The sequence below is a fragment of the Dryobates pubescens genome, chromosome 17, assembly GCF_014839835.1.
Source record: "Dryobates pubescens isolate bDryPub1 chromosome 17, bDryPub1.pri, whole genome shotgun sequence".
NCBI lineage: Eukaryota > Metazoa > Chordata > Aves > Piciformes > Picidae > Dryobates > Dryobates pubescens.
This window is the reverse complement of record NC_071628.1, coordinates 16,081,021-16,105,994: the sequence shown is the minus strand read 5'-3', so window position 1 is coordinate 16,105,994 and position 24,974 is coordinate 16,081,021. Positions and strand designations below refer to the sequence as shown.

General features: G+C 42.3%; 1 protein-coding gene across 1 annotated transcript in view; it reads left to right on the top strand.

The window, feature by feature from the left end:
• The first annotated feature begins 12,892 nt into the window (after window positions 1–12,892).
• The window catches only part of ALDH1A2 (aldehyde dehydrogenase 1 family member A2), a 53,977-nt gene continuing 41,895 nt past the window's right edge, over window positions 12,893–24,974 (top strand). Inside the window, exon 1 of the mRNA XM_009911235.2 lies at window positions 12,893–13,023. Within this exon, the coding sequence (XP_009909537.1) occupies window positions 12,907–13,023 (117 nt within the window). The 5' untranslated portion in view covers window positions 12,893–12,906. The remainder of the gene's footprint in view (window positions 13,024–24,974) is intronic.

Here is a 24,974-nt window from a genome sequence, read left to right as displayed (position 1 = left end):
TCTGCCCTGTAAATAAAAGCTCCTGTCAATTCTGAGGGATTTCAGCAAATAATGAGGAATCCTACCTCGGTGTAGCGTGGCGAATTTGCATATTCACCCACAATCCTCTTTTTGGATTAAATTCCTTGCTCTCTAGTGATCCACCCCGTTTACAAAAGAGTGCTGAGGCAGAATAAATTAGGAACATTTAATGAAATCTGCTTTGGTCCAGTGGCTCCCTATATAGAGAGTATATAGGGCACAGGCAAGTGAAGTATTGAGTGGCTGTATGTTTCCAATATGTTTAGCTTAAAAGGGCATAGGTGCTGCACATATGGAGCATTATGCTAGGAGTTGGGTCTCCTATAGAAAAATACTGAACTCTTCATCTCTTGAGTGTCACAGAATCACAGAATTATTGAGGCCGGAATAGACCTCTGAGATCATCAAGTCCACCCTATGACCTAACACCACCACACTGACTAGACCAAGTCACTAAGTGCCACATCGAATCTTTCCTTCCAACCTATTCTATTCTATTCTATTCTATTCTATTCTATTCTATTCTATTCTATTCTAGGACAGCAACTCCACTATCTCCCTGGGCAGTCCATTCCAACCTAAACCCCCTCTGGCACAGCTTCAGGCCATGCCTTCTTGTCTTGTCACAGGTTGCCTGGGAGAAGAGCCCGACCCCCACCTTACTACAACATCCGTTCAGGTAGTTGTAGAGTGTGATAAGGTCCCCCCTGAGTCTCCCCTAGGCTAAACAACCCCAGCTCTCTCAGCCTCTCCCCATAAGTGTTCCCTCCAGTCCCTTCACCATTCTTACTGCTCTCCTCTGGACTCCAGCACCTCAATATCTTCCTTGAAGTAAGGGGCCCAGAACTGTACACAGTGCTCCAGGTGAGGCCTCACCAGTGGCGAATACAGGGGCAGAATTACATCCCTAATCCTGCTGGCCATACTGTTCCTGATACAGGCCAGGATGCCATTGGCCTTCCGTGCCACCTGGGGCACACTGCTGGCTCATGTTCAGTCAGTTGTCACCCAGCACCCAGGTCCCTCTCTTCCAGGCCACTCTACAGCCACTCATCCCCAAGTCTATAGTGCTGCATGGGGTAATTTTGGCCAAAGTGTAGGACCCTGCACTTGCCCTTGTTAAACCTCATACTGTTGGCCTGAGCCCATCACCCCAGCCTGTTCAGGTCTCTCTGAAGTCTCTTCCTAACTTGGTGTCATCTGCAAATTGACTAATGGTAGACTCAATCACCTCATCCAAGTCAGCAATTAAGATGTTGTATGGTTTTATCATACGTGATTCTGTTGTCTAACCATCTAGTTAACTTACCAAAAACTTCTGTCATTGACTTGACACCATAGCCTTAGTTCAATTCTGGTAGATTATTTTGGCATGTGTTGTAGATGCTCAGTGCCTTGGATTGTATATGTACTCAACATTTTTCACCTTGGTGGTAAATATGTTTAGGTCTGTCAGTACTGTAGTCTGCTGCAAACAGGACAGGAGTGGGCAAACTGGCCACTTCTTTTATCTGATCAGTGCTCTTCCTTGCTTCACGATAGGACTGGATGCATGTTCCCAGCAGATGTAGTCTCTTTACCACCACCAGTTTCATCCCTTAACCACCCAGTTCACCCCTATTCTTAATTGTATTTCTGTGTCCTTTTACTCACCTTTCTCTACCTTTGCTTTCAAATACTACTCTGCCTTTAGCTCTTTCAGAAAACGTTGGCCTGTGTACATATGGGCGTGTAGCTAACAAATTATGAGATGACTGCTAATGTACCGGTGCTGCATGAGTGAGGGTGAGCACTTGTGTGGGCACACTCTTGTGTTATGAGTACTACTGGTCCTGTAGTGCAGGTCCACACTTGCACAGGCAGCTGAGAGCTGCCCCTGAGAAGCTCCGGAAAACAGCTTGTGTACAGCAGTTTGAAGACCTTTACCCTACACCACTGCAAAACAAAGATATTATTCAGGACCTTAATTATCACAGCATGCTTAAGTATATGTTTATTGTGTCTGTGAGAGAAGTCTTTCAGAATTATGTATACAGTGGAACAGAGAGCATTCTAGGGAAGTCATTCATTACAGCAGGAATGAGATAAACCACTTCCTTTCTTCCAGGAAAAAAATAAATACATTTATGAAAGCAATTTTTTATTGCTTGGCCATAGCAATTCTTTCTTTTATACAGATGCAGGTCTCCCTCACAAAGTAGTATGCAGATATTTCTTAGTTTAGTCTCATAATGGATGTGAAGGCATTAATAATATTTTTCAACTAAGAAGAGGGCAATAACAAGTCAGAGACAGAAACCCCTCTACTCATTTGTCCAGACCATGTGGCCTTACTCATAACAATTTCCTGTTTTTACAGGATGGAGAACTTACACAAATGTGTATATTTTGCCTTTTTTTTTTTTTTCTTCAAGACTTTGTAAGAGTCATATGATTTAACACGATGATCTTGAAGGTCTCTTCCAACCTGGTTTCTTCTATTCTATTCTATTCTATTCTATTCTATTCTATTCTATTCTATTCTATTCTATTCTAAACTGAGTTACTATTATCTGTGGTGTTAAGTTAGACCAAAGGTCCTCTTCACCTCCATAACAAGATTTAAGTAGATGCTCTAAGAAAATATAGAAGAGAGTACCTGGGGAATGATTGCTCCCTTGGTAAATCCTTCCAGCTTCTGACAACTGTGCTACACTTTGGAACAATTATCAAATAGAAAAGGAGGCAGCACAGAAAATTTGAGTCATGTTTCTCCTTTTATTATAGTCAGAAAGCGGGTCTAAAGAGCTTTCCCAAAGCTAACAAATATGTATGCAGCATTATAAGAAAGACAAGTAACGTGAAGATAAACACCATGAAAACTTTGACCATAATTACTAACTCATGTGATTCATGCTTCATGTTATTTGCCTTTTAATCATGAGCAAGGGCTTGCCTGGTTGAACAATGGAAAGAAAAATACACTGCGATTACTGTTTTCTACTTATCTCCTTCACCTGGGCCCTGCTCCCAGAGTCATAATGGTAAGGATACTGGCAGTGCCACCCATAAATATCAACAGCTGTGTTGCCTGAGGGAACAAACTTCAGACATCTTTCCAAAATGGAAGTTGTATACAAGCAAAGAGCATAGAAGGAGAGTAAATGCTGCTGTCATATTAAATGTAGAACCACAATGGAGTTGACCAAAAAGATTTTAAGATTTTTGCCAAGAATGAAGAAGTCATTATATAAATGTTTTTAAATTCCATCACCAGAGGAGTTGCTGAGCCAAATCCTGCCACCAGCACAATAAAACACAGGAAACACACCTCTGATCCACTGGCATTTCAAGAGTCCTTCAAGGGTGATCATAGCAACTGCAAAACTGTTGATGTGACTTCTATGCCAGGAAAATTAGATGGACTGTTATAAGAAATAAAATCAATAGACACAGAGATAAAGTTGCTGCGCTGTAGAGTATGGCCTAAATGGCTTCTTTTAAGGGATGTTGTGCCTCAAAAATCTATTGACGTTATTCAAAGACATCAAAAAAGCATGTTGCTATTACTGTTCATGAACATGTGATCAGTGTAACCTTAGACTTCAAGACTAAGACCCTTGAGACCTTTAGCCCAAGGCCAAACTACTTCTTCATTTCACCTGGATTCAAGCAGAGCAGAAATTCACACAGTGTGTATAACCGAAGCACTTTTATAGTAATCTTCACTCCTACAGAAATAGCAAAGTAGAGAATAATATACCTAGCTCCCACAGTTTAAATCCCATGGGTAACAGTATATACTGTACTGAATTTTTTAATAGCACATTATTGAGAGTATCACATAAATTGTTATTACTGATGTAATAAAACCTTAAGCAACACAGATGGAGAGAGATCAAGGCTATAAATATACCATACCTTTTTCTTTTTCTGGTATTGTATTAATATGGGCCAAATTATTTTTTAAGTCTAAATCTGATGATTTTAATTGAACTGGGCAAAATCTGAATGTGTACCTCTACTATAATTCATGTCCCTGGTCAAATTCATTTACCTAATTTGTATTTATGTTTTCATACAAAAGATGCTGCAAGGCCTTAAAGGACATTCTCTGGCGTATGGATTGATCCTGCTGCTGAGGATCTCAAAGGAGAAAAAAATCAGGTGAGAATGATCTGAACACACTGTAATTCAGCATTCAAAGCTTTTTGAGAGCACAAACACCCTATTTCTTTAGTTCTTGTCTTTTTGTACAATCCTTCTGTCTCTGCTGTGGTCCCTACTCAAAAGGTGCTCATGGGGGCAAACATCTGCAATGTGCAGCTCAGGTCTAGCTGAGCCCAGCTTGGAGAAAGGACAGGGCGCATAAGGTGACCTAGAAATTTTCTTTACTTTTTCTTCTCTATTTCTGTGATCTCCATGTCCAGATAAAACATTTTGGTCCAGATCATGTCTATGAGATCAAAACCACACCACATATCTGCATTTTAAACTTTTTGCCAGTAGTCTTTAACTCCAATTCAAAGGCTGTTGAAGTCCACTGTTGCTGAAACTGATTTCAGGAAGAATGAAACTGGAGTTTCTCTAAAGCACGACCTCAGGCTTCTCTTTGTTCTCAATCAACAGGGTGTGCCATTAGGCCTCAGTACATAATTGACGTTACTACACACAGAACTATATTATATATAGTTATTTGATTGACAGCAGTACATTTTTTAACTGTTGTGCAGACAAGTCTGGATGTAACATACAAAGGTCCTGAGAGTTTCCAAGCCAGTTTAATCTCTGTGATAGCTAGCATAAAGGGCCATAGATAACATTCCACAGCCAATCCTCTGTGACAGGACTGTCAGTGCAGGCAAAATGTAGAAGTGTTAGGGCAATGCTGTACAGATGGTTACATGTACCAGCATTATCTGCTGCACTAGCAGTGCTTCCTTCTGAATGTGCTGGATGCGGTTCTGCTGCAAGTTATCTGGAAGGTACAGTATGGACAGGGCTGACTTTCTGAAATGCCTTAGAAAAAGACTTTCTGTAAAAGAAGAACTTTACTTTTAAAGTAAATAGTACAGACAAATGCCTTGTGGCAGCCAATTCCCTGCTCTCCTTTTCTGCATATTCCCTTTTTTGAACATTAATGTACACAAGAAATAAATGTAAGGGAAGATTATTGACAGCATGCTCTTTTCAAGCTAACTGATTTTCCAAATTCTTTATAAAAAGCCCTTGAAATAGAGATAAAAATTTTAAATCCAGTTTTCCTATTAAAAAGATACCTTGGTAATGCATTTATGCAGCATGAAGAAAACCTCAGAGCATACCCAATGAGTTTTGCAGTCATCTAAACTCTATTCTTTCTTAACCTGAATGGGATACATTGTCAAAACCATCTTTCTACAGGGAACTGATTTCTCATAGCAAATGACACCTTGAGACTTATTATGGCTACCTGTAGTGTTGTGAAGAGCAGGTGATCTGAGCTTACCTAATTAATACAAGAGATTTAACATGAAAGCCAAAGATAATGACAGATTTGATTCCACTGATGCACAAAACTCAAGTAGCATGTTTGGCAAACAGATGTAGCTAAATAAGAAGGTCAATTAATGGCTCTGAAACCTAATTACTGTCAGAAAAGTGAGAGTGTTTCCTGCATCTGTCTCACCAACCCACCTACTTTCAGCTGTTTCCCACTCAACATGGCCTCTCAAGTTTGCCATTCAGCCATGTTTTGATTCTCTGCTGGAGAAGTATTTTCTGTAAGAGCTGCAGTTCCTGGTGCTTTGTCCCCTCTCTCCCACATTTAGGAGTGTTTGTTTGGTTTGACTCCATGCTCCATTCATCCTTTGTCTTGTAGTAGGTGAAGTGCCGATCATAGAGTCAGAGAATCATAGAATCAATAAAGTTGGAAAAGACCTCAAGGATCAAGTCCAACCTGTCACCACAGACCTCATGACTACTAAACCATTGCTTCAAGTGCCACATCCCATCCCCTCTTGAACACCTCCAGGGATGGTGAGTCCACCACCTCCCTGAGCAGCACATTCCAATGGCCAACAACTCTCTGGGAAGAACTTTCTCCTCACCTCCAGCCTAAACCTCCCCTGGCACAGTTTGAGAATGTGTCTTCTTGTTCTGGTGCTGGTTGCCTGGGAGAAGAGACCAACACCCACCTGGCTACAACCTCCCTTCAGGTAGTTGTAGACAGCAATAAGGTCTCCCCTGAGCCTCCTCTTCTCCAGGCTAAACAATCCCAGCTCCCTCAGCCTCTCCTCATAGGGCTTGTGCTTGAGGCCTCTCACCAGCCTCGTTGTTCCTTCTCTGGACACATTCAAGAGTCTCAATGTCCTTCTTAAATTGAGGGGCCCAGAACTGGACACAGTACTCAAGGTGTGGCCTAACCAGTGCTGAGTGCAGGGCAGAATGACTTCCCTGCTCCTGCTGGCCACACTATTCTTGATGCAGGCCAGGGATGCCATTGGCTTTCTTGGCCACCTGGGCACACTACTGGTTCATGTTTAGCCAGCTGTCAATCAGTACCCCCAAGTCCCTTTCTGTTTGGTTGCTCTCCAGCCACTCCAACCCCAGCCTGTAGCACTGCATGGGGTTGTTGTGGCCAAAGCGGAGCACCCAGCAGTTGGATTTATTGAAGGTCATCATGTTGGACTCCGCCCATCTGTCCAGCCTGTCAGGGTCCCTCTGGAGAGCCCTTCTACTCTCTGACAGATCAACACCTGCTCCCAGCTTGGTGTCATCTGCAAATTTACTGATGACTGACTCAATCCCCTCATCCACATCAGCAATAAAAATATTGAACAGGATGGGGCCAACACTGATCCCTGGGGGACGCCACTGGTGACTGGCCTCAAGCTGGTTGTGGCATCATTCACCACCACTCTCTGGGCACTGCCCTCCAGCCAGTTCCTAACCCAGTGCAGAGTGCTGCTGTCCAGACCACAAGCTGACAGCTTGGCCAGGAGTTTGCTGTAGGGAATGGTGTCAAAGACCTTGCTGAAGTGCAGGTGGACTACATCAATAACATTCCCCGCATCCACCAGGCAGGTCACCTGATCATAGAAGGAGATCAGGTTGGTGAGGCAGGACCTGCCCTTCCTAAATCCATGCTGGCTGGACCTGATCCCTTGGCCATCCTTCAGGTGCACAGTGATTGCCCCCAAGATGATCTGCTCCAAAATTTTCCCTGCCACTGAGGTCAGGCTGACAGGCCTGTAGTTTCCAGGTTCCTCCATTCGGCCCTTCTTGCGGATGGGCATCACATTGGCCAGTTTCCAGTCATCTGGGACCTCTACAGTGAGCCAGGACTGGTAGAAAATGATGGAGAGAGGTTTGGCCAGCTCATCTGCCAGCTCGCTCAGCACCCTGGGATAGATCCCATCCAGTCCAATGGACTTGTGAGTGTCCAAGTGGCTCAGCAAGTCCCAAACTAATTCCTCGTGGATTTCAGGGGTACTACACTGCTCCCTGACCCCATCAACCAGTTCAGGAGGCCAGTTATCCTGGAGTCCTCCTGCCTTACTGTTGAAAATTGAGGCAAAGAAGGTATTTAGAACCTCAGCCTTTTCCTCGTCTTTAGTTACAATGTTACCCTCCAGGTCCAATAAGGAGTGCAGGTGCTTCTTGCCCTTCTTTTTAGCATTAATACATTTTATTACCTTTCACAGAGGTGGCCATCTTAAGTTCTAATTGGGCTTTTGCCTCTCTAATTTTTCTCTGAGATGATCTAACAACATCCTTAAACATATCACGAGTTGCCTCCCCCCCTTTCCACAGGTGATACACCCTCTTTTTTCCCCTTAATTCCTTCAAGAGCTGCTTGCTCATCCAGGCTGGTTGCCTTCCCTGACGGCTCATCTTTCGGCACGTGGGAACTGCCAGTTCCTGTGCCTTCAAGAGCTCCTGTTTGAAGTAGGTCCAACTGTCCTGGACCCCTTGGTACTTAAGGGCTGCTACCCAAATAGGAATATTGGATTGCCAGGCCCAGTTCCTTCAAACTCCCCAGTCGAGATTTTTTCAATAAAAAAAAGCTGTCATAGATGACACTTTAGAGGGTGCACTTAGGAGCAGACTCAGGCAGCAATCTTCTGTTACTTCTGTGCAGTATCTATATTCATTAAGGTAATGAAGCTATTAATTGAATATGTAAGTTCAGGTAATTAAATATAAGACTTATTTCTTCAGTTTAAAGGGTAATAATAAAAAATTTAAACTTGCAAACTAGATCATACATTTAGTGATGATAAATGTGATCTGGAAAGTGCAATATTCCAATATGAATTAGTTAATTGCATCCATTCATTAGGTGATATACATTAGCAGAAGGTCATTCCATTTGAGGCACAATGTGTTTTACAAATAATAAATTCAAACAGGTAAATCAAACAGAAATTCAGAATAGAGAAGTTTTTATATATTTAAAGTCAAAATAGAATCCCTACAATCAAGTGCCCATTGCCTTTAACTTCACAGTTAACAACATGCATTCTTTACAGCACTCTCACACAGCACGGCCACTCACTGTACAGGTGCCACTGGGCAGAGACTGGGCTAAACCACCCCCGTGGCTGTGTGTTGCTCTGTGTTACTATGCACAGGGTGGTGACCAGCCAAGGAGCAGGCGTGAGCTGGATGGTCGCAGAAAGCCTTCAGACTAAGGGGTTGGCAGGGTCAGTCCACACATGGCAAAACCAGCCCCCTGCACAATAGTCTAGTGAGGGCCATGTTACATTGCAACTGCCAGCTTAAATAATAATTCTAAATTTTGAACTGATCCAATTATAACATGAGCCAAACACTGACAGTCTGAGCATATTCTGCTTTGACACTGTTGCTGAATTATTTGTGGCTTGCTTTAATCCAAGTCTCATCTTACGACTGAATTTACCATAGCAGCAATTAACAGTTCTACTGAGTATAAAATGCCCAATATCGTATGTAAGAAAACTGATCTGATTTACTGATTTTTGGTAACAATTATATTATATCAAGTTTTGTGCAGTAATAGATTTCCTTTTGTTGTTTTGTTTATTTTAGAACTTAAAATACATCCAGACTCAGTTGTTAATAAGACTCATAATATTAAGGCAATTCACTGGGATAACTGAAACATTTCTGAAATAATATTTGGTAGGATAATTACAGTATTGGGGGTGTTGCTTTACAGCTAATATGGCTTATGCATATAACAATGCTTTTACCTTATATATATGAAATACCTTTGTCTGGAGCAAGGACTGGTATCACCCTGCAAACAATTCAAGGGCCATAATTCTTAATAGATTTCAAACAGTGAGCCTCTTTCAAATGATCAGGCTTAGAGACATTTAGAGAATTGATTCAATTAACCTAGAGGAAAAAAAAAGTGCTATAATGTGTGATTTATGTTTGCAGATAAATTAAAATACAAGTATCTCTTGAAGAGCGTTTGCTACCATCATGGTCAGTAATGAAAATAGCAGGCAATTAAAATAAGACACATAAGGCCGAAGTTTTTGCGCTCTCTCTCTCTGTATGTTAGAAAATTAAGTTCACACGTCATAAGTGGAAATCTTAGCTGAAAAAGAGAGTAGTCAAAGTTTCTTTTTGGTCTCTTTTTCTGCAGGAACTGTGGCTGGTCATTTCCTGTCAGGAAGAGTGACAGCACCACATCCACCATGTCCTTCTGGTGGGCCCTGTGAGGCTGGCTGTAGATGCTTGCAGTGTGGTAAGTGCAGTGCCATTCTTCACTTGGGGATTGCCAACAAGGCATAGGTAGCAGGTAGTCTGAAGGTGGTGGGCTCTGACTGCTTTTACTTTTGCTCTTAGGTGTGAGAGCAGTGTGGTTTGTACAAGTAGTTGATGGAGGTTGCTTAAGCAGCAACCTCCAACAATCATGTGGGTTTGAAGTGCATGTTCATGTGCACTGGAATCCCTTCTCATCAAGTTTCTTGAACTTTATTGACTTGATTTAATAATAAAAACTGTTACACAGTTTCCTCCTTCCTGAAACTTGTTTAAATGCAGTCTCTTTTTCAAAGAGCACTTCCTCACTCTGATTTATTTTAAAACAGCTCTTAGAAGGTGTCATCCTTGTGATGAAGTGTTAGGTCTGTGTTGCCAGTGTGCCATTGAAAATTGAATTTCTGACGTTTAAAAGTCTCACTCATCCCAAGTGTCACATTTTGACAGATCTGCATGTCACATTACAGCACAGTATTATGGATCCATTTCCTCTGTCAGGAAAAAAAAAAAAAAGAAAAAAAAAGATGAGAAATGAGAGAAAGCAGAATCTCCAGTCTCTTCATTATTGAGCTAGAAATTTACAGAAATATGCACATCATCCCTGAAATTACTTAAGTGGCACTGTGTCTTGTGATATCTGTACTGAAGCAGTCTTTGTCCCAGGCTCCTATATAAAACACTGAGAGAATGCTGGGATGGTATTTTCAAAGGTCTTCAAATTTGGCAAACAGAGCAAGGAATCAAACAGGAATTGTAACAAAATCAAGACATGGACAGATCCCGTTGTGTAATCTTGAATAGCTGAATATAAAGGGCATGTGTAATATTTCTTGCTGCTTTGATTTACCAGTTTTAGACAGATGTAAGCCTTTGTGTCCTTTCTGTTTACCTATCTTCAACATGGTAATCTCATAACATGACATCTGATAGGCTTCAACATGTTGGGAGCGTTTGCATCAGTAAGCACAACTTTATTCATTTTGCCTAAAGTAACAAAAATGCACTGGACAATTTGGCCAGAGAGAATGTAGGGCTTTGACAATAAATATCTTATGTCCACCAGCCCAGTCAGAGTGCAAACTCAAGACATTTGTTGTTTCATCCTGCAAATTAATACAGATGTCAACCACATGTCTGCTGCTTGCTGAGCGTGAGATGAGTTTGAGACGGTGAGTAGTGGATCTGGCTCTATTTGGCTGCTGATGTCCCAGTAACCCACTGTATGGCATGCCCAAGCTCTTGCATGATGTGGCCTTCCACTAAGAGGGCTCCCCCCTAAAAATAATAGCTGGGAACAGGTTGCTGTTGGTTGAACAAATTGTTCCACTCCTTAGGCTTCTTCCTTTTGCTGGAGAAAAGAGAAAATCACAGCTGGGCTGCAGTACTTGCCCTTACAGCTAGCACCTGTTTCTCCTGATAGTTTTCTTTCCCGAGAGGAATTTGGAAGCAGAGGTGCACCTGGGTGCCCTTGCTGCACGAGTCCCAAGCCCCTGGGCTTCCACACAGGTTGTCCATGCCTTTAGCAGCTGCAGTAGCACTGTAAGATGGGAGGAAAGGCAGCATTGCACAGTCCCCAGCCAAAGAGAGAAGGGCAAAGTGTTGGCCTTTGCAATGGGAAGTGAGGAAAGGTGCAGAGTTCTTTTCCATGCAGGGAGAGAAGGGCAAGCAAGAATCCCACCCTGTGAGGACTGCTTCCACAGATCAAAGGTAAGGGTGCTCCCAGCTCAAAGGCAGCACAGGCCTGAGGGAAGCAGGACAAGAAGCACACCCAACAATGCCTGCCTGGAGGAGGTCAGGACCTTGAAGCCCCATGAGGACTGAACTCGGAAATGCTGCCCAGCTCGGAGCCCCGTGTGGACATGCAGTAGCCAGGTCGTGGGAGAGACGCTGTGGGACGTGAGGACTGAGGTGAGGGGACACGTGGCAGACAGCCTCGGCATGGCGTGGGGTGGGCGGGAGGCGAGGGAAGCCCCGCGGGCTGACATGGCGCGCGGCGGGGGAACACTGCGACCGGCATGGTGCGCTGCGTGGCGCGAAGCGGCCGCGAGGCGAGGGCGGCCGGGGCCCCGTGTCGTAGCTACGGGCGGTGGCGTGGCCGGCAGAGGGCAGCAGGCGGCCGGGGATGGCTCCGCGGGTCGGGCCGGCGCGGGGGCTGTTTTCCGCGCAGCCGTTACTGTCACCGGGCGCGCGCGGCCACTGTCACGCCAGCTACCGCAAAAATAAAAGCGAGGCGGTCCGGGGCGCATCGGGCGCGCTGCGGGCAAAGCTCACAAGGGACTGGCGGCTGCGAGGGAGCGCGCGTCCGGTGGGTGGGAGCAGGGGAGAGCAGCAGCGCCAGGTGTTGCGCGGAGGCCCTGGCCAGGACAGCGGGCAACGCAGCGGAGGTAGCGGGCGGCGCTAGAGGCCGGGGAGCGCCGACAGACGAGCGGCGCCAGCCACGGAGGTTTCGTCTTGCCGGTTCGGCGTCAGCGCTGCGGGACGGCCCTGCGCCCTCAACCGCGCCTCGGCCAGGGCTCCTTGAAGAGTTCCTGCCTTGCGCTGTTTGGCCGTCGCCGGCTGCGCGCTAGCTCCTGCGGGTCGCAGCCGTGCTGCAAGGCAATGCCGTTAGCGAGTCACCGTCACGCGGGCCCCTCCCTGCTCCGGCTGCCTGAGTGCCTCCCGGCGCTGCCCCCTGCCGCGGCCGGGACTGTCGGGGTTCCCTACAGGATGCCCCGGGAGGGGCTACGCGAGGCCATGCTCCTCGAACGTGAGCTAGGCACTCGCGCCTAGGAGCTCTGTCCGCCCGTGGGCTGCCAGGGGAATCCCTGGCGCTCGGGACGGGACGGGGGCGGAGAGGGGGGTAGTGTGTGTGAGGAGGGTGTGAGGGGGGGCGGCGGAGGACAGCGGGGAGCCGCGGCTGCGCCGCGTGAGTGAGCGGGGCTGTGCCGCTCTCGCCCTAGGTAGGATGGACCTGCCCCCCTGCTTCTGCCCCCATGTCCAATAAGAAGAGACCCGGCTTGACACCTGCCTATATACAGAGGACGAGAGCAACGTCTTCGGCGCTGGTCTTTGGAGGGGGGGGGGGGGGTGGGGGACACACACATACCAACCCAAAACACAACATAAGATCAGGCCAGAGCGGGGGGCTCGGTGGTACTATAAACCGCCCCCCCCTCCCCCAAGACTATGACTTCCAGTAAAATTGAGATGCCAGGGGAGGTGAAGGCAGATCCTGCAGCTCTGATGGCATCTCTGCATCTGCTGCCTTCTCCCACTCTCAACCTTGAAATCAAATACACCAAGGTAAGTTGTGTTCATTTGTTCTGACAGGGAAAATCATGGCTTTCCCTCCAAAGGAGGAATTTTGCTTAAATCAATTTAATTCTTCCCTAACCAATTTGAGTGTTGAGATGTTAAGAAAAAGAAAAGGAAAAGAACAAACCCAAAACAAAAAGCCCCAAACAACTTACGAAAAGGCTGCTTGGAATCTGTAATACGGGAAACAGATTTTTACCTTGTATTGAAAAACCACAGGATAATTGAAAAGCAAATTAGATCTGTTGGGACTGGCTTTGCCACTTCTCTTCAAACACATTTTCTACAGAGCTGTTTGGGTTTATTTTCAGTGCAAAATCAGTAGTTCTTGAATAAGTTTAATCTGCTTTTGATGTACTTCAGAGAAAGTTACTATACATACCAGTCTATCTCAATCAGAAAGTAAAAATGTTTTCTTTCTTGAATTACCCTGGGTACCCAAGGGACTCTTTTACAATTCCTGGAGGACTCTTAATACTACCAGGTTGTTACAGCCCTGGAACAGGTCTCTCTACTAACTTCTGTGATGCTTGAATACACCCTTGAACAATATTGCAAGAAGACATACTCTTTCCTATTAACCTTTAAGACTGATTTCCATAAAGAGACTTAAGAACAAACCCATTGGGGCAATTTAGAAAAAAATACGCTGTTTTTCCATGGTGTGTTAAGTGACTAAATAATTTTTGTCTCTTAGAATGTACTTTAATAACAGTCATTTGTTCATAAATGCAATTTGATTTTTTAAAATTCTTTGCTATCTTTTGAATCTTTTTGCATCTTTAGTATCCTCAGTTAAAGAATGTTTTAATTGCTGTTGGAGGAGTTTCAAATGTATAAACAGATTACAATGTGTCAGACTTTGTTTCTAATTACTGGGTAACTTAATAGGACAGTAAGCACATCAGCACTGGAAAAAGGTGATAATGTTTTTATCTGCTGGAAATACAACTTCAGAAGCTTTAAAGCTGATAGGAAACTCACTTTGGCCAATGTAGTGAATTCCCCCCTCTCCCCCCCCCCCCCATCACTTTAAAAGCTTTTCATCTTTTCTCTCTTTTTTTTTTTTTTTTTAAAGTGGGTGCCCAAACTAATTTGTCCTCTAATTTGTTACAACAATTCCATGTTCTAGAAGAATGCCCCAGAGGAAAGCCAAGAATTTTAGATTTCCTTACATTTTAAGGCAAACCGCAATATGAAAATTAAAAGGTGCATATGTTTTCAAGCATGTCATTTCTTTGAAAATAGTTTAAATAAGCAATGTAGTTATTTGATGTTGTGTGGTGTTATGCTTTGGGAGCAATCATACTGTGCAAATGGTATTCAGTGTGAATTCTGTTTATTGCTGGTTTCAGTGTAAAAATGCTTCTTGAGCGTTCAGAGGGTAATACTTGAGAGTAGTGTCGCAGTCAGTTTGCGTAGTAAGTGTACTTGTGCTTCTCTATTCTGAAACTAAAGAATTAGTTCTGGAAAATATAAAAGACAGCGATCACCAGCAATCACATCTTCTTATCTGTGAGACTTTAAGCTGGATAGTAACCTTTAATAATTCAGAATAGTGCTATCATCTTGGGAATATGCAAGCTGTCACACATTTTGTACTCATGGAACAAATAAAACAAAGTTATTTCGCTTCACTGTTAAGCTGACAACAATAGCAACATGTTTCTTGTAAGCTTGGTTTTGGGCTATCAGGTTGCTTTTGCGAGAAATTTAAGTTTAGGACAGGTATCAAATATTTCACTTAGCATATCTTCTGTCTCTTTCTGCCTGTCTTGCTCTCCCCTCCTTTTTCGCTTCCTCTGCAGGGAAGAGAAGTGATTTATAGATAATTGGAGTCTTCAGCTTGGAGTCTTGTCTTGGGCAGAACTTTTATCCAGGATCCACTTTCCCACCTATTACAAAGAAAAACAATCAAAATTGCAATAATGGATTGTAACTTGATTCTTTCTTCTGAGGGAGTGGTCACTTCATGTCTTAAATGACAAACAACTTCCATAAACAATAAATAACATTAGACTGAAGCACTTTAGGGGAAAGAAAGAAAGAAAGGAAGAAACAACAACCCCAAACCTTGTAAAATCAGACATCTGTAAGCATTCCTAGCAGCCTTGCTCCTGCTAGTTAGCTGAGAATGTTAAATACACAACCAGGACACAGAATTCTTGAACCCTTTATTACAGCTGTCTCTTTATATGAAATCCTAACCATTTGGGAGTTAATTCTTTGTGAAAAATAGAGGTACCTGTGAACATTTAAACTAAGTGAAGTAATTTTACCATATGTTTTGCCAATTAAACCCTATTTCTGGGATTCTAACATTGGGAAATAGTTGTATTAGGATAGAACATGTTGATATTCCAGGGATCCCTAGCAAGATTTGTTGAAGACTTGTATTAGGTACCAGAAAAAAAGTAGAGTTATCATTCATTAGTGTTTAAAACACTACCTTGCTGTTAGAATTATGATGAAAGCTCCTTCCAAGAACACAGATAAAGGAAGTACTCCCTATGTAATTTTCATGCATTCAGTTATTTCTCAGAATTGTTGAAACTTGTGATGTATTCCTCTGGCAGGTTTGCTGGAGTAAGCAGAGAGCTGTGCATTCAGTCCTGATCTGTACACCTGATGTAGCACCGAGCGTTTTCTATTGGTCAGAAATAATACATATAAGGATGAAAGTTACACAATGCCATGTTTTTATGTAAGATGACTTCTTATAAGGAGTCAGGCTATGCTTCTCTGAAATAAAACAGCCATTGGAAATACTCTTCCTAGATTTTTAATACTTTAGCTTGGCCTCTGTGAAAAAATAACATAGTTTAAAAGTGTGTAGTGAGAACTGATGAATAGGATCCAGACTAAGCATGAAGATGAGTGTTAGGCACAGTGGGTAAATTTTTTCTGCAAGTACTAAATCTGCTACATGCAAGATTATCTTTTCATTGTTATGACCCTTTAGTTCTCTACTTGCTAACATTTGGGGAGGGGTTGCATCTGCACAACAGGGGATCTTCCAGTGTTGCTTGGAATTAGGTTATTCTGTAGGTCTGTGGCACAGCAAGCCCTCCTCAGAGTTTCTGTCAGGAGAATGTTGATAGTGTTATACTCTGTAAGTAAGAGAGCATATAGGTAGAAAGGGGGAATTCAGCCCTCTCCCTGACAACAGGTCATACTTCTACAAATGTCAGCTGCATGTCAGAAACTCTTACAGAATCAGCAGGTCCAGAAATATAATATGCATGAGATAAGCCATAGCATGATGTCTAGTAAAGACATGTTATTAGTATGCTTTGTACAGGAAGCATACCTCTGAGTTGATGGCTCTGAGAACCTGATAGTTTCTGAGGGTGATCAGAGGGTTCTCAGATTATTATATTAAGGCCACCCGCTTTCATGCTCTTATAGAACTCCATTTTCCCTCCGGAGACCTGAGCATCTCCCTAGTATCTGACAGTAGATGTGGAATCATCCCAGTGGATTGAGTCCTCTGCAGCATTTTCTTCCCGCTGCCTCTGTTTGAGGGGCTTAAAGTGTTTCTACAGGATGTGGCTATCCTTCTTGTATTATGACATAATCACACTCAGCTTTACAAAGTATTTTTCATTGTGGTTTTAATAAGTCATGTTGTCTTTAAAAGCCAGCTTGGTATAAAATGAGGACCCTAGAGTTCTGTCCTGTCCTACCTCTGTCACTAATTCAAATACTGAGTTTGCATTCAAATTCTCAGTTTGCATCATGTTTGGGACACTAAACAGGTGGATGTTTCACCTTTTGTTTCTTGGTTGCCGACTGATTTAAACCTGAGCATGAGGAAAAGCTGAAGAATTCTGAGAGCTTTTTATAAAGAGGTGCTCTAAAGCAATGAAGTTATGATGCTGTGGCAGTGAAGAGGCACAAAAATGTTACTGTACCAATAGCTTGTGAATTGGCTGAGTACCATGTGGTTTTGTCCTGTGTACAAGAGTTTGCCTGCACTCTTAACACTGCAGGGTAACATCAGGTCAGTTGCTGCCTGATGTTAGCAGATCAGGTAAACTACACAGCAGTGCAGCAGAAAACTGTATGCAGCACTTTGTATTAAGTGTAGGCAAGCTGCTCCTGGGAAGACAAGAACTAACAAATATATTTCAAATTCCTGTCATAACCATTTGGGTTTGAAGCGTTTTGTTACTGAGTTTCTGTATTTTCATTCCCATTGGGCGTTCTTGGCATTGCCCAGAAATGAATGCTGCAGAACACTATTACAAATTCTTTCCACCAAAATTTCTGGCATGTGTTTTACAGATAAACTTTTAGACTGACATTAAGATAGGAGGCAGAAAAATCTGTTTCATTTAGAATAATATGCAGAATCTTTGTAATTTTTTGATCTAAAGGCGAGCTTTGGCAAAGCTTGGCTAAGCGGTAAATACACGCTGTTCCCCACCTGAGCAAGCTCACTCTTTTAACGCCTTTTGAAGTCAGAGTCGGTGACTGACACTTGAAATCAGCTAGCTTTTTGGGTCAGCTCCGTGAGCACTGTCCATTTAGAAGAGATTGATCACAGAAAATTAGAGATGTTTGCATGAAGAGTAGACAAATAGAACACCTACTTTAACGCTTTGTGGAACACTTCAGCATCTGATGCTGACACTTGGTGCCATCATATACTAAGTTTCAAGGTATATATTTAGATGCTTAAATCTGAAATTTGAATTCTCTTCTAGTGTGTGCATACTTTGTGGTTAGCATTACCATCCATCAATGCATATAGCAATTGCAATTTATGCACTTCTTTCAAATTAACAGCCTGAATATAGGATTCTTTCTGTCCCTCCAAGCCTTTAAGGTCTTCTGCACAAACCCAGTTTGCCCAGGTTTTGCATGAGGGATCAAGGAACAATTGTAGTCTTATGCATATCCAGACCCCTCCTTTTCTACTCCAATACAGCTGCTGCAACCATGTTAATTTAAAAGCGTTAAAAATACAGAAAGTACCAGCCTGAAACTCGCAACAACTAGAAAAACTGCTGCAGACAACCACTACTATTGCTACAGGTAACTGTTGCAACAGTGACCTGTTACTGTGTGGAATGTTTAGAGAAAAAAAATGAATCTTTAGGGAAAATGCAAACTGGTTTAATGCATCAAGCTGCACAATGCTATATTGCTGGCTAGGGGGAAGTTTTCTTCCCTTTGCCCAGTCTGCAAGGACAGATGATACCTGGAAGGACAAGAGCTATGCAGTTAGTGGTTTTTCTCATCTTTACAAAAATGTGTATGATTCTAAGTATTCAGCTACACAAGATGCATATATTTATTGGCATGCCAAACCCCAGAAGGTCAGTAATAATCAGTGCATGAGTGGAAGCACAGACAAATTCATTTCCCTGCTCTGAAGCAGAAAAGAAGAGAGCAGAAACTTGAGTATGGATCCCTACAAACACACACCTGACAAAAATAAATCCCTTTTTAACTCTGCATTCCATTCTGTCCTTTGGAAGCATTTCCCACTGAAGTTCACCAATCCTGCTACGGTGCCATATTAAATTTCTGTCTTGATGTATCCATGTTTTCTGATAAATCCCAACAATCCAAAAACTCTTGATGACATCTGCTCAGCTTGTCCATGCAAAATTGTTCCCCACAGACCTTAGTGGGCATTCCTAGTCTGAAGTTATTTGCTGACATAAACTGCTTTGGTTTTGGGAGTACCACACAAAGGAGCTACTCTGTCCATTTGCTGTCCCTTAAATTCACGTTAGCAGTTACATTCAGTAAGCTCTTCACAGATACTGCAAGTCACTGGGCAAGCAATCTTACTGCTGTATTGGTGAGGCCCCACCTTGAGTACTGTGTTCAGTTTTGGGTCCCTCACTACAAGGACAATGAGATGTTGGAGTTCGTCCAGAAAAGAGCAACAAGGCCAGTGATGCGTCTTGAATACAGGTCCTGTGAGGAGCTGAGGGAGCTGGGGTTGTTCAGGCCCTAGAGAAGAGGAGGCTGAGGGGAGACCTCATCACTCTTTACAACTTACTTGCAAAGGAGTTTTTAGTGAGGTGGGTGCCAGCCTCTTCTTCCAGGTAAGAAGTGATGGGATGAAAGGAAATGGCCTCAAGTTGCACGAGGAGAGGTTTGGATAGGATATTAGGAAAAATTTCATCAAAAAGGGTCATCAGGTACTGGAAAAGGCTGCCCACCGTCCCTGGAGGTGTTTAAAAGATGTTTGCATGAGGTGCTTAGGGACATGATCTAACAGTTGTGTGCAGGCAGATGTTAGGTTATGGTTGGACTCAATGACCTTAAGGTCTTTTCCAACTAGGCAATTCTGTGATTTGGAACATACTGGCATCTAAACGTAATCTGAAGCCTTCCTTCCAACAGGCTTTGCTTTGCATTTAGTACTTTTGGAAAATTTCATCTACCTTTGAGTTGCCCAAATGCTTTTTAACTTCAGCCCTAGTGCTGTTTTCTTCAGTAATCTGATTAGTCTGAATATTTTTATCTGCAAACTATGTATCTTACTATTATTGATCTGTAAAAGCAGGTGAACCAAGGTATTGATTGCTAGTCACAGTAATGGAGGGGCACCTTGCTATTAACCTCTTTCCAGGGAGAATTATCCATTTATTTCCAGACTTTTTATCTTATCTCTTAACCACTTTTTAATCCATGGCAGGACTTTATCTTTCACCATATGGTTACTAACTTTCCTTAATAGCCTCTTGCTAAGGACTTTATCATCAAAAGCCTTTTTAAAGTCTAAATAAATTATATCCACTGATTCATCTCAGCTCCTCATTTGCCTAACTATCTTCCAAGAAATCTCACAGGTTTACCAAGATAAATGGCAAAAGAGGAGTTCAGTGGTCAATATCATAAATTCTTCCTGCATAAAGTACATTTCTTCTTTTACAGTTTTGCAACGGTCTTTCCTAAACTGAACTGTAAACATTTTGCTGCTTATTTTGTGGAAGTTGTTTAATTCTGACCACTTCTAAAAAGCCCACAACTTTTAGTCCGTTTGTTGTGTTAAGGAGTAGAACTTAAGTCTCTGAAACAAGCAACCGAAGCTGAAAGAAATGAGAGACAAACAATGCATTTATACAGAGACAACTTTGTGAGGAAGCTGTGTAAATAGAATACCAGCACAGATGCTTTAAAGTCTAAAAGAATCTTCCGGAAGTTGCAGTTCTGTGCAGTCCTTGAGTGAGGAATCCTCCGACAAGTGCTGGCATCCCTACTCAGGCACAAGTGCGTGCATAAATAGCTATGTGAAGACTTACTACTAAGTATTATACGGAGAAAGATGAAGTATGAAAAAAAGGTATTGCCATCTAAGGGCCCAAATATGCATTACTTTTGTGCTTACCCAGATGAAGAGAGGAATGCCTGTTCAGACTGCATACACCTAATAGGGTTTTTTCCTCCAAAACACAAGTTCCATGTTTCAGATTTTGTCTAAATACATTTCTACTGACCAGCATTTTCTGTCACTTCTAATAGCAGTCTACTTTTGTGAGGTGAGTGCAACACATCAGTTTTAAGTTATGCAGTGTAACTAAGCTTAGGAGTACTTAATTACTGAAAGTATGATATGTGAAGCCACGTCAAAGTGTTGCTGCTAGAGCATTGCTGAAATAGTCTCCAACCAACAAAAGAAAAGGTGGCCTTCATTCTTGGACACTCAAAGTCTGTTCCTTTCTCTGAGAACCTAGTGAACTAGATTTTTACCCTATGACTTGAAACATAATTCTTTCCAGTGTTGTTGGGAAAATAGTGGGAAAATACTTCAGACCAGAGTCCCATCCACATCAAATTCTGTGACCCAAATGAAAATGTTTAACGTCAACTCAATCTCAGTTGACCTCACCTGGAGGTAAAAAAAACAAGGCACATGCTGACCACTAGAGTGTATTGACCTTAATTTGCCAGGGATTCATAGGTAATGAAGACTTTGAATTGAAATCAAGAATCTAAAAGGGGGACAGCTGTGGAGGGGCCTACAGCATTTGTTTGGGTTACACAAAGGATCCATGTTGCTAGTGTCCATGTGGATTTCCAAATCTGTTTGGAAAGTCATAAAGATGTAGAAATTTTTGCAAAGGAGAACAGATTGCAAGCTCTTTGCTGTTCTCAGATGGCAAGAGGATGCCAGGGAGGCACTGTTCTCTTACCACACTCTGGTGATCTAGCAATGATTACAAAAGTCTCTCCATTTTGAATCAGAAACTATCAAAAAGTGCCTTTCCCTACAGGAATTTCAAATGCACATTTGCACAGACTTTGCTCTAAAGTGAAACTGATTTATGTTCAAAGGAGACATATTTACTATTTCAGATAAATACAGGTATTATTTAGCTGTAATATAAAAGCTGATCTTGTGAACAGGTCAACTTGCTTTAAATTTGGCCTCAAATGACTAGAGCTGGCAGAACCTTGAGTTTACACTTCATCTAAATTGGGTCTCTCCAATTGGTGCTTCCAGGTCTGTACTGTGGCATTGTTCTCTCATGCTTCAGTGGGAAAAACACCAATTAATACATCATCTTCATCACCTCCCACACCACTCTAGTATATGCTTACTAGTTTTTGTGCAATTCCTGAGGCCTCAGCTTTTGAAAACTAAGAATTGTGAAGCATGTGGGATTTATGTCAGAAACTTTATTTGAACTCTGGCAGCACAGCTGGGACTGAAGAACCCTTGTCTTGGACCTGGCCTTTAAATGATCTTTGGTGTATGAATGGTGTTAGATTATTAATAAAGATGATTCCTGAGAACAAGTATTTTACCTGTCATATTCTAGCATTCAAACCTTTTTTTTTTAATGTTGTTGTTTTTTGTCCCCCCCCTTTTGCCCTACAATACCTATTAAATTTTGACCACAAATATAATCTACTTTGGTGTAGCCAATAAAGATCACTCCAAGTGAGCAGCCACTTCTGGAATTACCTTCAGTCTCCCTTTTATACCTTTCAGAGCTAGGTTGTTTTCAGAATCCAGTGACTCTCCCACAGCCTGTATTTACTTGTTTATTTAACTTAGGCTTCTCTTGGCTGTTTAATATGTGTTACCTTTTGGGTATTTTCCTTCAGAATACTGAGAAGCCATTTTTAATTTTTATCTTGTGTTTTGCAGCCTTTTAAATTTAGGAATTTGTTTCTTATCACTATGTTTTTGGTGTGTATTTCATCTTGTATCCTACTGCTTAGCCACCCCATTTATTTTCTTGCTTGTGCTTCCCGTTTTTAGCCTTGGGAATGCAAATCTTCTTTTACTCTTTCACATTCTTAAGCCTCCATGCTGATTCTGTGGATTTTAATTTCCTAGCTTCAAGCAGGGAGTTTCTAAGTTACTTCCTCTTTAAAAAAAAAATTGTTTCTTGAAGTTTAGTATCCCAGAGAGTACAGCTTCTTCATGTGTTCCTCTCCTGCAATGAAGCTGAAATTATTTATGTGGTAACCATTTCTCAGGGGTTCAGACACAATTTTTAGTCCTTGACGGGACTATGTCAAACGTTGTTTAGATTAGGATACAGAAGATTCTATGTTCTCCGGACACTTCACCAATGCAGCTGTCACTGAACTAAAATACAGTTACTTTTGCACCAATCTTACTGCCTTCATATTCTTTTTCCACTTCAGTTGCTCTTACCAGAAGTCACTCCTACTATTACCCTTCGCTGCCTCCATATCTGTGGGTTTGCGTTATGTTGTCTCTCTTCCAAGAAATATCCATGCAATTCCTTGTACACAGAGCTACTCCTCCCTCTCTGCAGCCTGACTTGTCATCCCTACGTAGGTCATACTTAGAAATCGTGGTGTGCCTATGATAATTCTCACCCCCTTAAGCTCACAAATGCTAGGGTTTTTTCCTCTCTGTGATACAGTCCAAACCACCCATTTTTACACCTAGGTTTCTATGCCTGTTTGTAGGCACTTGCACTTTTCTAACTACAAGATGACCTAGATGAAAATTGTAATCTAGTTAGCTGAAAAACCATGCAGAGTCTTTTCAGCTCAACCAGTAAAGCACTTCCTGTGACACCACAACTCACTCTTATTTATCACTCTGCTAGTATAAGAAGTCTTTAAAGTAGAAATTAGTTTTAAACTGCCTTTGATACTTCTTTACTGTTGAGTTTGTTTGAGAAGGCATTTATGTAAGTGCCAGTTGGCTACATCGTTGGTTTTCTTTAAAAGAGCTGCTTCATTTTGTTGTTTGAAACTTATTTGGAGTTTATTTCAAATGTTCTTTGCACCCAGGCAAATCCAGATTCCACTAGGTATTTTCAATACTTTCTAGTACCATATACATTTTCTTGTGTGCTTTTTTTCCCAGCTGTAACAGAAATAATTTAAGTTTACTCTTGAGTGGTTAGAACCTACCAAGAAATTACCACCTGCCTTTCAAAATTGTGGGGTTTATTTCATTGCCTCTAGTTTCTTCAGTTGTCATGTATGGTTATAGCAGTCCTTTACCAGAGAAACAAGTATATGCAATTTTCTGGACATCTGGTTAAGCCTTCACCCCCTGTTCCATCAGTGCTTGATATTTTGTTTCTCTTCCTCTATTTGTCCTTATCACCCTTTCTTTACCATAGCTGTTTATGGCCTCTTCTGTCTTTGTAATGTCTGTGGGATGCTCTTTTCCTGAGAGGTGAGAATACAGTTGTGCTTTTTCACTTGACCATCCAAAATTGTACGAGACCAGGTTAGCTGTGCTGCTGCTGACCTAGTCTTGGTGGTTCAGCCCTTTGATAGTGGTTTCAAAATTCATTTGTTACATTACTGAAGATATTTTTAGCTTGCATCACTCAACTGCAAGTGTTAATATTCTGCTCCTTCCATCAAAGCTTTTAGAAAGCATTAATTGATTCAGTCTCACTGTAAAACTGGTGACAAGGCTCCTTCACAGATGGGGGGATTTAAATTTGTGGGAGTGTAACCATGACTAATTCAGACAGTAGGTCAGTGTCAGAGGCAGGATCTCTTGCTAAACCAGCCAGGCTACTAGAAGATAAACCCTCTTTTTCTGTGCATGCTATTCTGGGAAAGAGAAATTCAGATGAATTTCAGAGCCAGCTTTTACACATGAATGCATGACTACAGTCCTATATGGTCTTAATTGCACACTTCTTTGTGTGCTCACCTCTACATGCACCTACAGTATAGATGAAAAGACCCCTTCCTTTGTGCTCTTTACTCTCTTTCTGTGTCACTTTATCAGCAGTTGTCCCTGTTACTCCCTTGAACATTGTCTGGGAGGCAGTGCCCTCTTTGCTGGAAGATACAAAGCTGGTGTTTTCAGTATTGCACCCTTCTGTACTTTTCTGTTAGGAGGAGTGTTGCCATCCGTGTGGTGTAGTGACAGTACTGGAAGCCCAGATGTTTGTCTCTGGTATTGTTTCAATTGGCTTTTCAAAGGTTTTGTTTTAGTAAGCTGCTCCAACATGGAGGGAGAAGGAAGGCCCTGCTATTTAGATAACAGCCAGAAGCCCAGTGCAGCTCATGTCCTGTGACTAGTTCTTCTGTTTGGATTCTAGCTGAAACACAAATGTATTCATGCTCTTGCTTTCTGTCTCAGTGAATTTCTCTCCTTGAGGCAGCAAGAGGACAAATCCTTCATAACTTACTGCCTGCTTAGAATCCTTTACCTGCTTTCCTAGAATGATTCCCTGTGAGTGGGAACCTTTGTAGTCAGCTCTTCCAGCTGTTTGCCTAAATGGTCTTTGGGGAGACTAAAGGCAGTGAACCTGGAATAACAACATTTGACTTCAGCTCAGTCCCATGAGAATTTAGTTATTACTTAATGGATTGAATTGGCGACATACCTTATACCAGATAACTGCCAAAGGTTGCCTGAAATTAACCTTCGCAAAAGGTGAGTTACTGGTATGCTCCTTGCAGAGTGCCAGGCATTGGGTAACATATGTTTGCTGCAGTTAATACTGCTT